The 14150-nt window shown below is 41.0% G+C and overlaps 1 protein-coding gene across 1 annotated transcript in view; it reads left to right on the top strand.

Annotated features, from left to right (window-relative positions):
* Positions 1–847: 847 nt before the first annotated feature.
* Positions 848–14150, top strand: part of PDE11A (phosphodiesterase 11A) — a gene marked incomplete at its 5' end in the record, with an annotated part of 137257 nt that continues 123954 nt past the window's right edge. Inside the window, one exon of the mRNA XM_039220481.1 lies at positions 848–925. Coding sequence (XP_039076412.1) covers positions 848–925 — 78 coding nt within the window. The remainder of the gene's footprint in view (positions 926–14150) is intronic.

Here is a 14150-nt window from a genome sequence, read left to right as displayed (position 1 = left end):
CTGCATCCAGACGGTGCTGGGGCTGAGGCTCTCGAGAGCAGTCAGCACCTCCCTGCAGTCACCCTCTGTGCACTTTGTTACTCTTTCAGAGCATTCACAGACTTTTATACCTAGCTCTAGCCTGTACCAGTTCATCAAGGAAACCAACCTGCACTAACTACAACATGGTTAGAATCCTATTTAATAGCTACTTTAAGATCCTAGGGTTGGTTGATTTTCTTTCTTTTTTTTTTTAAGACAACAGAATTAATAGATTTGAATAGCAATGTAAATATATAATGGAGTAGTACTCAGCCATTACAAAGAAAAATGAAATCTTGCCATTTGCAACCATATGGGTGGATCTAGAAGGTATTATGCTAAATGAGATAAGTCAGAGGAAAGCAAATACTGTATGATTCCACTCATATGTGGAATCTAAAAACAAAACAAAAGAACAAATGAAGCAAAACAGAAACAGACTCACAGATTTAAGAAACAAACTGTTAGTAGAAAGGGGAGGAGCAGGTGGGAGGAGATGAAATAGGTGAGGGGAATTAAGAGGTACAAACTTCCAGTTATAAAATGAATAAGTCATTGGGTATATAATGTACTGCGTAGGAAATACAGTCAATAATATTTTAATAACTATATGGTAACAGATGGTAACTAAACTTATCATGAGGATCATGTTGTAATGTATAAAAGTATCAGATCACAATGATATATATACCTGAAATTAATAGGATATTGTATGCCAATTATCCTTCAATTAAAAAATCCACTATTATCAAGGTTATATAATGAGCTGGATTTCTTTTTAAGCCAAGAGAATTTCAGAAAATACAATCATGTCTAATTATTAAAGGGTTTTTTTCCTTTTCTTTTGAATCAGGTGCTGTCATACCATGCAACATGTTCAAAAGCTGAAGTTGACAAGTTTAAGGTAAGGAAGCAAAGAGTGCTTTGCCAGAACATAATGTTAAACTTCACACAGCTGTCTGATCCTTTGCCATTTGCCCCTGTAGAATCACTACTGCCCACTAGGTATTAGGGAATAGAACTGGGCCTAGATGTGCTTGGATGTTTCAGTCTTAGAGGGGAAAAGGATTTAAATATAATTGAGCAGCCCCTTCATGATCATTTATTGATTTCTTTCCATTTGTTAAGTAAGTGGGATATTAAGGAAAAAATTCGTGTAATATGGTAAGAATCAGAACACCTGGATGTGGCATTGGTTTTTCCTCCAACTTTCTATTCACTTAAAATCTGTGTATTTTCATCTGTAAAAATAAGTGAAGAGATTAGGACAATAATAGCTAACATTTGTCAAATGCTTACTATGGACCGGACACAATACAAAGCATATTATCGATATCAATCCATTTGAATCTCATAATCCTGTGAAGTACATACCGTTTTACCGATGAGTAAGTTGAGGCATGGAGATGCTAAGTAGACAGGCCAAGATCAAATGATGGCAAGGGGTACATCCAGGCAATGTGGCCCTGGACCTGGAGTTCTTTTTTTTTTTTTTTTTAAATGTTTTATTTATTTCTAGGAGAGAGAGAGAGAGACAGCGTGAGCAGGGGAGGGTCAGAGAGAGAGGGAGTCACAGACTGAAACAGGCTCCAGGCTCTGAGCTGGCAGTCAGCACAGAGCCCGACGCGGGGCTCGAACCCACGAACCGCGAGATCATGACCTAAGCGAAAGTCGGACGCTCAACCGACTAAGCCACCCAGGCGCCCCTGGACCTGGAGTTCTTAACCACCATGTTCACTTCTGTTCAGTGGGACCTTCTTCCAGTTCCAACACTGGATAAGTCTGGGAATGAGTCTTAGATATTCTTTTTCTTTCTTTTTTTTTTAAGATTTTATTTTTAAGTAATCCCCACACCCAAAGTGGGGCTCAAACTCACAACCCTGAGATCAAGAGTCAGGTGCCTCTGACTATCAACTCTATCAACTGAGCCACCCAGGTGCCTAGATACTCTTTTTCACCTCAGTCACCACCATTCCCTTAAGGGCAGCCCAGAATTCTTGTTCCTTTCCCCACACTTCTAACCAGCCATGGGCAATGTGGGAGACCTGATTTTCCTCCCTTTTGAAAGCTATGATGTCTGCCTTTTTAAGTTTTTGTGAAGGTTCAGAGAATTATTGGGTTAACCACCACAACCATAAGAAAGATAGTGTTTTGTACAGTACCAATACATATTAGTATGTAATAACACTGATGATGGCTACTCTTCTAAGAGTTTCATTTACACGAGCATGCATTCATGGAAGAATGGCACAGAGACCTTGGGACCTGATCATTGAATCAGATCATTAGAGTTGATCACACTAATAAAAAAAGGAAACAAGGGAAGACTCCAAACTCAGAGTAGGGATGAGGGCAGGGAGCAGCCCATCTAGTGCGGGCATAAAGTGAGCTGCATGGGCTCCATCCAGGGATATGGTCCTATTGGTTTGATGAGAGGCTTAGGAAAAGACCTGCAGTGGTGACCCAGATCAGGAGGAGATATGTTGCCAGCAAGAGGTGACAGCTGACAGCAGAGGAAGGAGACAAAATAACCCAAACCATGGCACTCAGGGCCTTCTTGTTATAGAGAGAAACATCCAACATACCAGCTAGAATGTGAGTGCCATCAGGGCAGCACTTTTTTTTTTTTAGTTTATTTATTTCTTTTGAGAGAGAGAGAGCACAAGCAGGGGAGGGGCAGAGAGGGAGGAGAAAGAGAGAATCCCAAGCAGGCTCTGCACTGTCAACACAGAGCCTGATGCAGGGCTCCATCCCATGAACCCATGAGATCATGACCTGAGCCAAAATCAAAAGTTGGATGCTTAACCAACTGAGCCACCCAGAGGCCCCAGGGCAGCACTTTTTGTATGTTGTGTTCAGTGCTCTATCTCTACAGTTCTGGGACACAGTAGTACTCAATAAATATTTGTTGGATGGATGGATGGATGGATGGATGGATGGATGGATGGATAAATCCAAGAAGCGTCAGTGTTCTGTAACTCAAAATAGTTATTCACTAAGAAAATGTTAAAACCATGGTTACATAATTATTTTTTATGCCTTATAGATATTTTATAAATATGTCCATCAAGAATATTTAAGGCTTTTGTACTTTAATGAAATTTAGTTACATAGACATTCTCTTTATGGAAATAATTTGCCACAAATATTTTACTGTTCTTATTGTTTTATATTTTGTATTTTTACTGCTATTATAATTATCATTTCTAAAAGAAGGAAGGGACAGGCAGGGAGAATTCAGCAAAGCTCACAGTGGGACTAAATATGACTGCAGGAGCTATTTGATGGGACATTTCCAGAGTCACAGCAGGCCAAAATCAATAGCTATGTACTCTCTGAAGGTATTGCCCTTTGTTCGGCCTGAATTCTTAATTCTTTAGAGTAAGGAAAACACTATTGTTTTGGAATTTGGTTTTCTATTGTTAGTTCACAAACATACTAAAAATGTGAAGTATTTAAATTTGAGAACAAAGGGTTATTTCATCTTAAAATTATCAGGAGTATTAACTGATTTATTCCAGACTTTATCCTGAAAGATATTGGTAAATATCTTATTACAATGTAATTGAGATACAGTAGATAATTTTAACCTAATGGCTTCTTTTCTTGATATATAAAGTAAACAAAACATTATCCTAATTGGTAGCTGATGTCTTGTAACTGCAGCAATAACATTAAAATGTAGTGAGCTTAAAATAATCCTGCACATAGGCACTAAAAAGTATTTACTGAAATTTCACACTGGAGTGTGTGCAATGGCAGTTTCCTAACATTGTAACTAAAGAGCAGTAAATAAATACTTTGTTTTGACCAGTATGTACAAATAAACCATGCTCACATTCAAATATATTGTAGGGGCCCCTGGGTAGCTCAGTGGATTAAGCGTCCCGACTCTTGATTTTGGCTCAGGTCCTGATCTCAATGGGTTGTGAAATCAAGCCCTGTGTCAGGCTTCTTGCTGTCAGCACCGAGCCTGCTTAGGATTCTCTCTCTCCCTCCCTCTTTCTGCCCTTCTGCCACTTGGGGTGCTCTTGCTCTCTCTCTCTCTCTCTCTCTCTCACTCTTTCTCAAAATAAATGGGTTAAATATATAAATATATATATAAAATATGTGTGTTTATATATTGTGTTGGATTATATGCAGCTGGGACCAAGCTATTGATCAGTGATTTGGAGACTAAGTCAGGGTTTGGAAGAAATGTCATCATCTGGTGGAGAAAAGGATCTGGAGGTCAAATATATGCATACCCAGGTCAGACTCCAGTTACAGCCCAAGCTGCACTGCATTCGGGATTCAAATATGCTGAGAGCACCAGTGAGATGTGTTTGTTTACACTAGAGACTAGGAGGCCTCCTAGTCGAGAACTCTTCCTAGTGGAAACTGAGGCCTCTGGATGGTACCAAGTTCAGCATAGGATTTGTCTCTTGAATCTGTCCCTTACCACAGCCTCCTATAGATTCATCTTCTCAGCTAAAAATATGATTGGACACAAAAGATATGGACCTTAGTACAGTTTCAGTGCAGTAAATGACTCCAAGAGCATGAGGGGTCCAGCATGACAATAGAATGCAACAGAAAGCAGCAGCCCAATGCAAGGAAGCCTCAGATAGACCAGAGGAAAGGCACCTTCTACCAAAATGACCAGCAGAGGCTGAAGGGATCAATGCAGACTGAGTGGTCACATTTTAAGGAAAAAATATATACCCAGAGACGTCTCAGAAATAAGTAGGAGAGATGGAGACCCTATTGGAGAAGATAATACATACCATTAATTATTTTCAATTCACTACCATTTGTACTCCTAGGCAGGATGATTTAAAGGAACACAGATTTCATATATGACAAACCTGTAGTCAATCTTTAATCACTATTAATGTTAGGCTGATATCACCTTACCTTTTTTCATATCTTGTCTTCCTATTTCATACCTGTTTGTGCTTGGGGATTTCTTTCCCTATTGTAGAATTCCATAGGAGAGGAAGACGATGCTTTTCCTTTTGTTTTGCTTTGTTCTATTAACTCTATTTCTCCTACTGGGAAAAATCTCCTTCGTGGGTGTGTGGTGGTAGGTGGGTGAATGGTGCCCAGAGTGTGAAAACCCTTCTAGAAGTATTCCTCAGTTATCTAGCCAGAATAAGTAGATGGATCAACATACAATTACGCACCAAAGAATGTCAGAACCTAAGCTTATTTTTTGTGGATCAGATATATTATTTATGCGTTGGGATTTTGGAGAGCCACCTATACACAAAAAGATCACAAAACTTCCTGGAACTAATGAATTAACTTTTTAAAAGTCTGGTTGAGGTTATAATATTGATAGTTTATCCTTTACAGTCTGATTTCCCTGTGCACTGAATGAGGAAAGCAGGATCTAAAGAATGGTTTTTATCCTCATTAACATTTATTGACCTTCCTTGAACTTGAAGTAAGAAAGGCATGCCCAGAAAATTTGTGCAGATTTTAGTGGCTGTTTATATCTCTTCTGCTCTGTGCTAACAGGAATAATGTATAAAGACCATATTGACAATTAGATCTCTTTGAAAATGACTGGTTTAAAGGCTTTTAATAACCTGAGGATGCCAGCTGTGATAACATAAGAAAATGAGTTTAGTGCACCAATTATATGCTCCTGTAATTTTATGCATTTCCTTAAGATTCCAATGCGGTGGACAGATCAAACAGTTATCACTATATATGCCAGTTTACCAATTAAAATCAACTCATGGACGTTCTTGTGTTATATTGCCACCTTTTATCATCCCTTCTTTCAATTCCAAACTGCATGGGTTATGGCTGCAATCAGAGATGGACTCGTTTACAGCACTATTTAACTGCCTCAGTAATTAAACACCAATAACTCATGTTGGGTGTTTGGGTTTGGACTACCTCTTGCGTATTTCAAGTTATCAATGTTAATGCCTAGGCCACAAATTAACATCCTGGTGAAGTAAATGAAATAAAATAAAGTGCCAAGGAATAGGTACTCCCTGTGGCCTTTACGTAGCTACATCAAAAATAGGATCCTATGGCTTCCTCTGTGAGATGGAGGGCAGGGGACAGGCAGGGCAATGGGATAGGATATACTAGGCTTTTTTTTTTTTTTTAAGTAATTAAGTTTGAGTAGACATCTTTGATCCATGAAATATTCAAATGTTATCATAGTAAGCTTCCTTGCTCAGAACTGCCTTGGCGGTTGTGCCGGTAGATGTGTTTGTCACAGGTCCTACACAAAAGTCCTTGCAGGAGGGATGTCCCTGAGGAGGCAGAAGTTGGAGCTCACCCCTACTAGGCTGGTCAAGTGATGGGATACCGCTTAGTGATTGACTTCCCAAAGGATGCACCTTTTTCTAATTGCACAAGGACAGGACATCTGCTAGCCACTGTCCTGCCAATTCTATTCCCAAAGCCATGGAAAAGCCCAATCCTTACAGCAGTTCTTGCAGAGGAAAAGCTTCCTGTGTAGACTGAGGGCAACACCACTGTACTTACCCAAACCCAAGTAATGAGTCAGTTGCCAAGGCGGGGAGAAGTAGGCAGGGCACCGTGTGTCAGGGGCTTGGGGAGCTCATGTTCCCCACCGCCATCAGTAGAAGCACCATCTAGGTCCGCTCCTGCAGTCCGGGTGCTCCCACAGAGACACCTCCAGAGTCCAGGGGGTGATGCAGGACCTCAGGGAGCCAGGGAGGGAAGAAGCGCTTTCTCCTGTTTCTCTAGCCTCAGCCCTTGGTCTTCTGAAATGCTACTTTTAGAAATCTCAACAACCAATAGCTTTCCAGTTCACCTCGGCTTACTTCTAAGGTTGTTTAAAAAGATGACCTCACAGCAGTATAAATGGAATTTGGGACTCTTCACCTAACCTAGTCTGACTCCTCTCTTGTCTCCGCCTCTTAACTTTAGAAGATTGTTTTTACTTTAAATAGTAGCTATGCCAAGTTTAATTTCTAAGATTTTTTTTTATCATCAAGGAAAGTTATTGAATCTTCAACAGGAAATTGGTGGCGGGGGGAAATAGCTGGATCAGCATCCTAAAGGGCATCTCCTGCTCCTAAAGCAGCAGACTGAGCCACACAGTTGGCACCGCTTAGGACCTGCCCATAAATATGTGGAGTGCTCTGTGTCCAAATGTGCACGTGATCATATGGGGTTCTCTTTAAGAGTTGTGTCTTAATGAAATGTTAGCTCAAGAAAAAAAGATGGTTATACTTTATCACTCTTGAGTATGGGACACACTAGGGAGGGGAGTGGTGTGAGGAGAACTGGGGCTGCAAGTCCAGGCTAGCCCTTTCTACTGCTGACCTACGTGGCTATGAGTTGAGGGCTCCTCAGGAACCCACTGGGCTATCCTGTGGTGACCCTGACCTCCTTTCAGATCAGCTTAAACAGCCATTTTTGGTCACTTCTTTCCATTTGGAAACAAAATAGGGACACTGTCTCCAAAAGGTCACAATGGATGTTTACTTTCCCCAGGAAAAAGGATGTGCCTGGTGGGCTTTCTCCCGCCTTCTTGCTCCCACACATTAACACAGCTGGTCCGATACACTCCTTGAGTGGCACACGTCAAGGCCCAGGGAGTCTGACCTTGAGGGGGTGAAATAAAAAGCACTTCATTTTTGGTTTCAGAGCAGTGATGAGTCGTGAAGGTCCAGGGAAGACAGGAGTGGAGGGCATAGTGTGGCCCCATTGGAGCGCTGACCCCTGAACAGTGAAGACAGCTATAGAAGCCAGAAGGGTCAGACTTTTCCAGAACACTGGGGTAGCTGGGGCTGTCTTACTCTCCTTTATCTCTGGTTTTCCTCTAGTTAAATCCATCTGTGACTCTAGGTAGGAAACTGGGAAGTTGATGCCCCCTCACCTCAATGATGTGGGTTTGGTTTGGCAATCATAATGGGTTGGTTTTCTTCTGTGTTTTCTCCAGTATACATAGGAGCTCCCCTCCCCCTCCTCTCCAGAGGCACACTTTGGATAGAATTACCCAGTCACCTTTGTGTCCTCACACGTTCTCAATCCCGTGTGCTGTCCCCTCATGGAACTGAGGACTTTAGAATGTCTCCCATGCCCCCACCATCCTCACAGTAACCACCAGCTCAGACCCTCATTCTTTCTCAGACAGTTGTCGTGCATGCTCCTCTAGCTGGTCTCCCTGCCACCCTTTCTCTCTCTCTCTCAACTCTAGAGATAATCCCAAGCAGTCTCTGTGCTGTCAGTGCAGAGACCGATGCGGGGTCGAACTCACGAACCATGAGATCATGACCTGAGCCAAAGTCCAACACTTAACCTATTGAGCCACCCAGGTGCCCCATTCCCCCCACCTTTTTAAAGTAACCTCTTAAGACCTACTCCCAATTCATCCTGTGCATAGTGGACAGATTAACAGTACTCTTCTGCTGGTGCCAGTGCTCCTTCTCAGAGCTCAGCGTCTTCTATGATTCCACCATTTCAAATTCTTCAACTGGACATTGAAATGAGTGAAGGGGAGTGGGAACTACAAGCTTCCAGTTATGGAATGAATGAGTCATGGGAATAAAAGGTACAACACGGAAAATATAGTCAATGACACAGTAATAGTGTACGGTGACAGATGGTAGCTACACTCGTGGTGAGCACAGCATAACATAAAAAGAAGTTGAGTCAGTGTGTTGTACATCCAGCTTCCCATGCTCCCCCTGACCGGCCCTTCCCATGAGCTATTTTTGATATTTCCTGTCTATTCTCTGCCCTTCCCTGTCTGTGCTCCTATTCCTGCTTCTTTCTCTGCATAGAGTCCTGACAATCCATCTGCTCCTACTTGGTGGCACCCCCTCCACAAAGCCGCTCTCACTGTAATTCAGGCAGAAGTGACCTGCTCTTTTGCCATTTTTTCATTATACTTATCAGTCTCTACCTTGCAATATAAATCTTTGTGCGCCTGTCCAACTACCTGGTTAAACCAGGAGCATTTTTAGGAGTGAATCTTTGTGTTAATCACTTTTGCAACCCTTATGTTTCCTAAAGTCATGGCTTGCACCTGGGTGCCAGAGAAATTTCTACCAAATTCATTGAACTATTTGCAGTTTTGATGGCAGAGGTGGTTACAACATGTGAGTCGAATTTTGAAGGATTTATGACATTAAGAGTGTTTTCAGATTCTTTCTCCACACCTTGTTTGAAGTTGTTTGCTAGTTTCCTAAGAAGCCTGAACTATATGAAAATAAGGGATTCATTTTCTTTGTTTAGGGTATTCTCTTTGGAGTGTTCAGTAATGACAATACCTGTCCTTCCCTAGTATGGGCAAAAGCCCCTTGTCATTAATTCTTAATTGATTCAGCAATTTCTTTAATACAGGCATACCTCAGAAACACAGAGGGTTTGGTTCCAGCAATAAAGCAAATATCACAATAAAGCAAGTCGAATGAATTTTTTTGTTTCCCAGTGTATTTAATAGTTTTGTTGACACTCTACTACATCTATCCAGTGCACAATAGCATGATGTCTAAGAGACAGTGTACATATCTTTTTTATTTTTTTTTAATGTTTTATTTATTTTTGAGAGAGAGATAGAGACAGCGTGAGCAGGGGAGGGTCAGAGAGAGAGGGAGTCATAGAATCTGAAGACAGGCTCCAAGCTCTGAGCTAGCTGTCAGCACAGAGCCCGATGCAGGGCTCAAACCCACGAACCATGAGATCATGACCTGAGCCGAAGTCAGACGCTTAACCGACTGAGCCACCCAGGCGCCCCTGTACATATCTTAATTAACAAATATTTTATTGCTAAAAGTGGCTGACCATCTTCTGAGCTTTGAGTAAGTCATTATCACTAATCACAGATCACCATAACAAATTTAATAATGTAAAAATTTGTAGTAGATTGAGAACTAGGAAAATGTGACACAGAGACACGACATGAGCAAACGCTTTTGGAAGAATGACACTGATAGACTCGCTCAATACAGTGCTGTCACAAACTTTCATTTTGCAACAACCAAAGTATCTGTGAAGTGCAATAAACCAAAGTGTGATAAAATGAGGCATGCCTCTATTAGATACAATCCTTGACTCATGTATCCTGCTACCAGCATCCTGATCACTAAGTTTGTTGAAACCATTATTTTCTTGAATCTCAGGATGTCTTTCTAGTTTTTTTTTTCATTTGTGTAATCCCATATTCTGTCCCTTCTACCTATTTTTGAAATTATGTGCTGCTTCAGTAGTTCTGCATGTTTTCTCTCAGTTGACAGTGAATCCATCCAGAATCTTAAAAATGTGCATAAATCATGATTGTATTGATCTCAAGGCACAATATGAAATGCCAAGTTAGAAGACAATATCATTGTTGCCAAAGCTGTCCTTTTTTAAGCAGCCTTTGTAAGGTCACGGACACAGTAAGACAAGAGAGAGCAAATATGGAAATAGACAAAACAGCCACCAGACCTCTTAGTTCATTTAGAATTTCTAGACCTCCAGTTTCCTCATCTGCACAGCAAAGCCATTTGCAGCTATAAAAGGCTATAATTTTATGAGCCTATAAAATTTATCTCCAGGAAGGAAGGGGAAAATAAAACACAAAGCAACATAAAGTTGACAAAATATCTTGGGGCTCTTATAATTTCTGACTACCCAAAGCTTTTAAATTTAAGCTCTATTTAAAAATTGGAGTATTTGGTTTAAACTTGGCTCAGATTGATGTAATTACATATATTAAGTGATTTCCAATGCCCACTGTGGCTATGTTATATTTAACGATAACATTATATAGTATACTCGTGAGAAAGATAAATGATTTATTTTAGGTAGGACAAGAATCTGAATCTCACCAGTATAGAAACTATACACTAAGGCTACTTATAAATGTTTAAATAATAATAGTGCCTTAACTAATACTACCTAGCAGTGCATAAAAAACATTTTCCTACCCATTATCTCACTGGAGCCTCACAACCTCTTGGCGAGGGCAAGGTCATTATAGCTCCAATTCACCTACAAGGTCACCAAGAACCAAAGAACCAGGAAGAACAATGCATGTATTTGTCTTTGATTTTTTTCTCTCTAGTGTTTTGTTTTGACCTTGAAGACAATGCTTCATTTCAAGTACTGAAGAGGAAAATGTAAGCTCTACCATGGAATTTTATCCCGAAGTCATTTCTTTTGACTTAACTGTTACTCTTGGAATCTTTGTGGCATCTTGAAAATTTTTGGGGCCAAGTAAGCCTGAATGGTGATGATGTCTGAGAAAAACAGAACTTGAGGCTAAACTTTAACATAGGCATTTACAAAGAGGGTTTTCGTGGTACTCTTTGGGCAATCAATACATAATGCTATTTTATTAGAAACTTCTTTCTGTATTATGGTTGTGCTATCCATGTGACTTCTCACCCTGGGGTTTCAGACTCCTTAGAAATCTAAGGAAATTGGAAACAGTAAACATTATGGAGATATTGCATCATTCTTAGCAAGTGGGTATATGATCTATTATTCTGACATTTTGCTTGTCTTCTTTACAGTCTGATTGGCTATCTAGCTATATAGAAATCTCTCGACATCTGGAAGGCTCAAAGGAAAGAGAGCAGTCCCACTTTATTATCCTGTGCTCTCCAGGCCTGCCAAGTACCTTGTAAGAAAGATAACAAGGATGTGAGATTGTGAACATCCGTTTAAGGATAAAGCACTTGTCAGGAGATAAAGTCTTATGTTTAAGGCATGAGAACTCATGAACTAGAGACTATTTTGGGAAAGATATGAAGTGAAGAATGTGAGATTGGGTTTCTAATTGTATAATATTTCCTATAGTGATACTTGGTTTAGGGACATCATGGGCAGTAATCTGCATATCTGAAATATAACGACTGTAACATAAGACTCTAAGGTCTTTGTAAGGATTTTTGGAAGTTATTATTCTGAATTAACCTCTGTATATTGCCTCAATTTGTATATGTGAATTTGTATGGTGTGTGTGTGTGTGTGTGTGTGTGTGCGCGCGCGCGCGCGCGCGCGCGCGCACGCGCTTGCTTTAGCTTAAAGGTATCACTTAAAGTCAAGTGATTCAGAGTTTCAACTCTGGCTTTGGAAGAAGATCTTACGGCAGGCAGTTCGTTATCTCCAAAAAGACAAGCAATGGAAAATCTGTGAGAAAACAGGATCTGAGATGAAACATTTTGGCCACTGGGTGCCATCCTTGCTCCACGTAAGGATTTCCTGAGCCACACTTCTAGGAAAATGGTTAAAACCCGAAAGACAGTAATTTAAAAGTGATTTCAAGATACAATAATGTTTGTGCGCGCACATGACCTAGAATATGTTAGTGGCGCAGGCAGCTTATTCATTTGCCAGGGCACGAGGTGGAAGGACTGGGGAAATCTCCTCTCTGGTTCAGCCTTATCAACAGAGCCAGAGCAAGGAACCAGCCAGCGGGCAGGTACAGGGGAGACGCTGTGGACGCGCTGGGAGTTGATGACGATGTGGTATGGTGGGTATCCAGAGGTCAGATGCTCCATTAATTATTTTTATTGCTGCGTGTACTGCAGTATGCATGTAAACAGGACTTGAACCTAGCCATCTGTGTGGCTGTGCCCTATGCCTTCGAATGCATTCCTGTCATTACCAGAGCTGGTGGAGCCATTCAGCACTCTCTCCTTAAGCAGGAACGCTGGTGATGGGTCCGGGAGGAATAGTAACTCTGTTTCAGGTTCCTTTTGTTTCCCTAGAAGCAATTTATGGAGTTTACAAAAACAACACCTTTGCCAGGCAACAGAACGTCCATAGTCAATGACACAGTATCTGTGTAGGATTTTGCTATCTTTATGGGTTTTTTTAAGTACTTTTTTTTAAATTTATTTTTGAGAGAGAGAGAGAGAGAGAGACAAAACATGGGTAGGGGAGGAGCAGAGAGAGAAGGAGACACAGAATCCGAAGCAGGCTCCAGGCTCTGAGCTTCCAGCAGAGAGCCCAAAGACCCACGAACCGTGAGATCATGACCTGAACCGAAGTTGGATGTTTAACCAACTGAGCCACCCAGGCACCCCGAGTTTGCTATCTTTGGATTTGATACTAATATACATAAACCTGAGAAATTAAATTCAGCATTATGAACAAGAATAGCCACAGAGACTACTCGAAGATTGTCAAGCAATACAGGCTGATGTGTTTATCCAAGGCCTCAAATATATGATTGGGGCTAAAAAGAATTAGGGTGTGAAGAAGTAAGAATTTTAATAAAAATTGAAAATCTGTTACAGTCATACCATAAAAGAAAACTCTAAAGTCCTTTCTACAAGACCGCATTGTAGAAGGGTTCCAAGCTCAAAATAGATTTTAGCTCCTGCCCCCAGGTTGGGGACCATGTAGATGGCCTCATAGCTGGCCCTTGAAGCTGGCCCAGAGCATGGCCTACAGGTACTTTTTTAGTGTCACTGTAATCAAATCCACACACTCATGAAAGAGGAGATTGTAAGAAGGGCTGGTGGGTGAGACTTTAAAAAGGGCAGGCTTTTTTCAACCTATCCAGGGATAAAAGGCTTAAACACTATTCTGCTGTTAAGCATCTACAGGTGGATGGACTTTCAAATACATTTTCTGGGCTTACTGTAGGATAATGTGATACCAATCATTATATACTTTTAAATACTGCTATTTGCTAACAGCAGTGTTTTATAGCTACAGCGTTCCTTCTGAGTCAGTGTGCTTTCACAGCTCTTATTTCATTGGATGTTAGCAGAAGCCTTTAAAGGAGGCATCGGTGGCTTTATCCCATTATGGATCAGGCAGCTGAGGGACATTGCATACTGCCACACTGGAGGCCTCACTTCTTGCTGCTACGGTCCTTTCTTGGGACACTCCTACCCAGTATGTGTTCAGTTCACTCGATGTGATGGTCACCTGGAAAATAACAAACATTTAATGAACATTTTTACCAGGTGCTAGTGTTTTCAGTGCCTTCCCTGTATTACAAATTAAGAAATCGAGATATGGGTAAGCATGCTGAATCTGTGATATCCCCTTTCCTAACAGATGGAATCCTTCCTGTTTCAGATTCTTCTGGTCCTGGTTTGGTCCTATCCTTATGGTCTGAGTATGAGCCCTTTTGAATTCTAAGGTTTAGTTCCTTAATAGACAAGTTCAGATTTCAACAGACTCTACTAAGGATGTGTGTGCGT

Source organism: Hyaena hyaena, unplaced genomic scaffold (genome assembly GCF_003009895.1).
Source record: "Hyaena hyaena isolate Hyena2069 unplaced genomic scaffold, ASM300989v1 scaffold_901, whole genome shotgun sequence".
NCBI lineage: Eukaryota > Metazoa > Chordata > Mammalia > Carnivora > Hyaenidae > Hyaena > Hyaena hyaena.
This window is presented reverse-complemented; position numbering and strand designations above follow the sequence as displayed.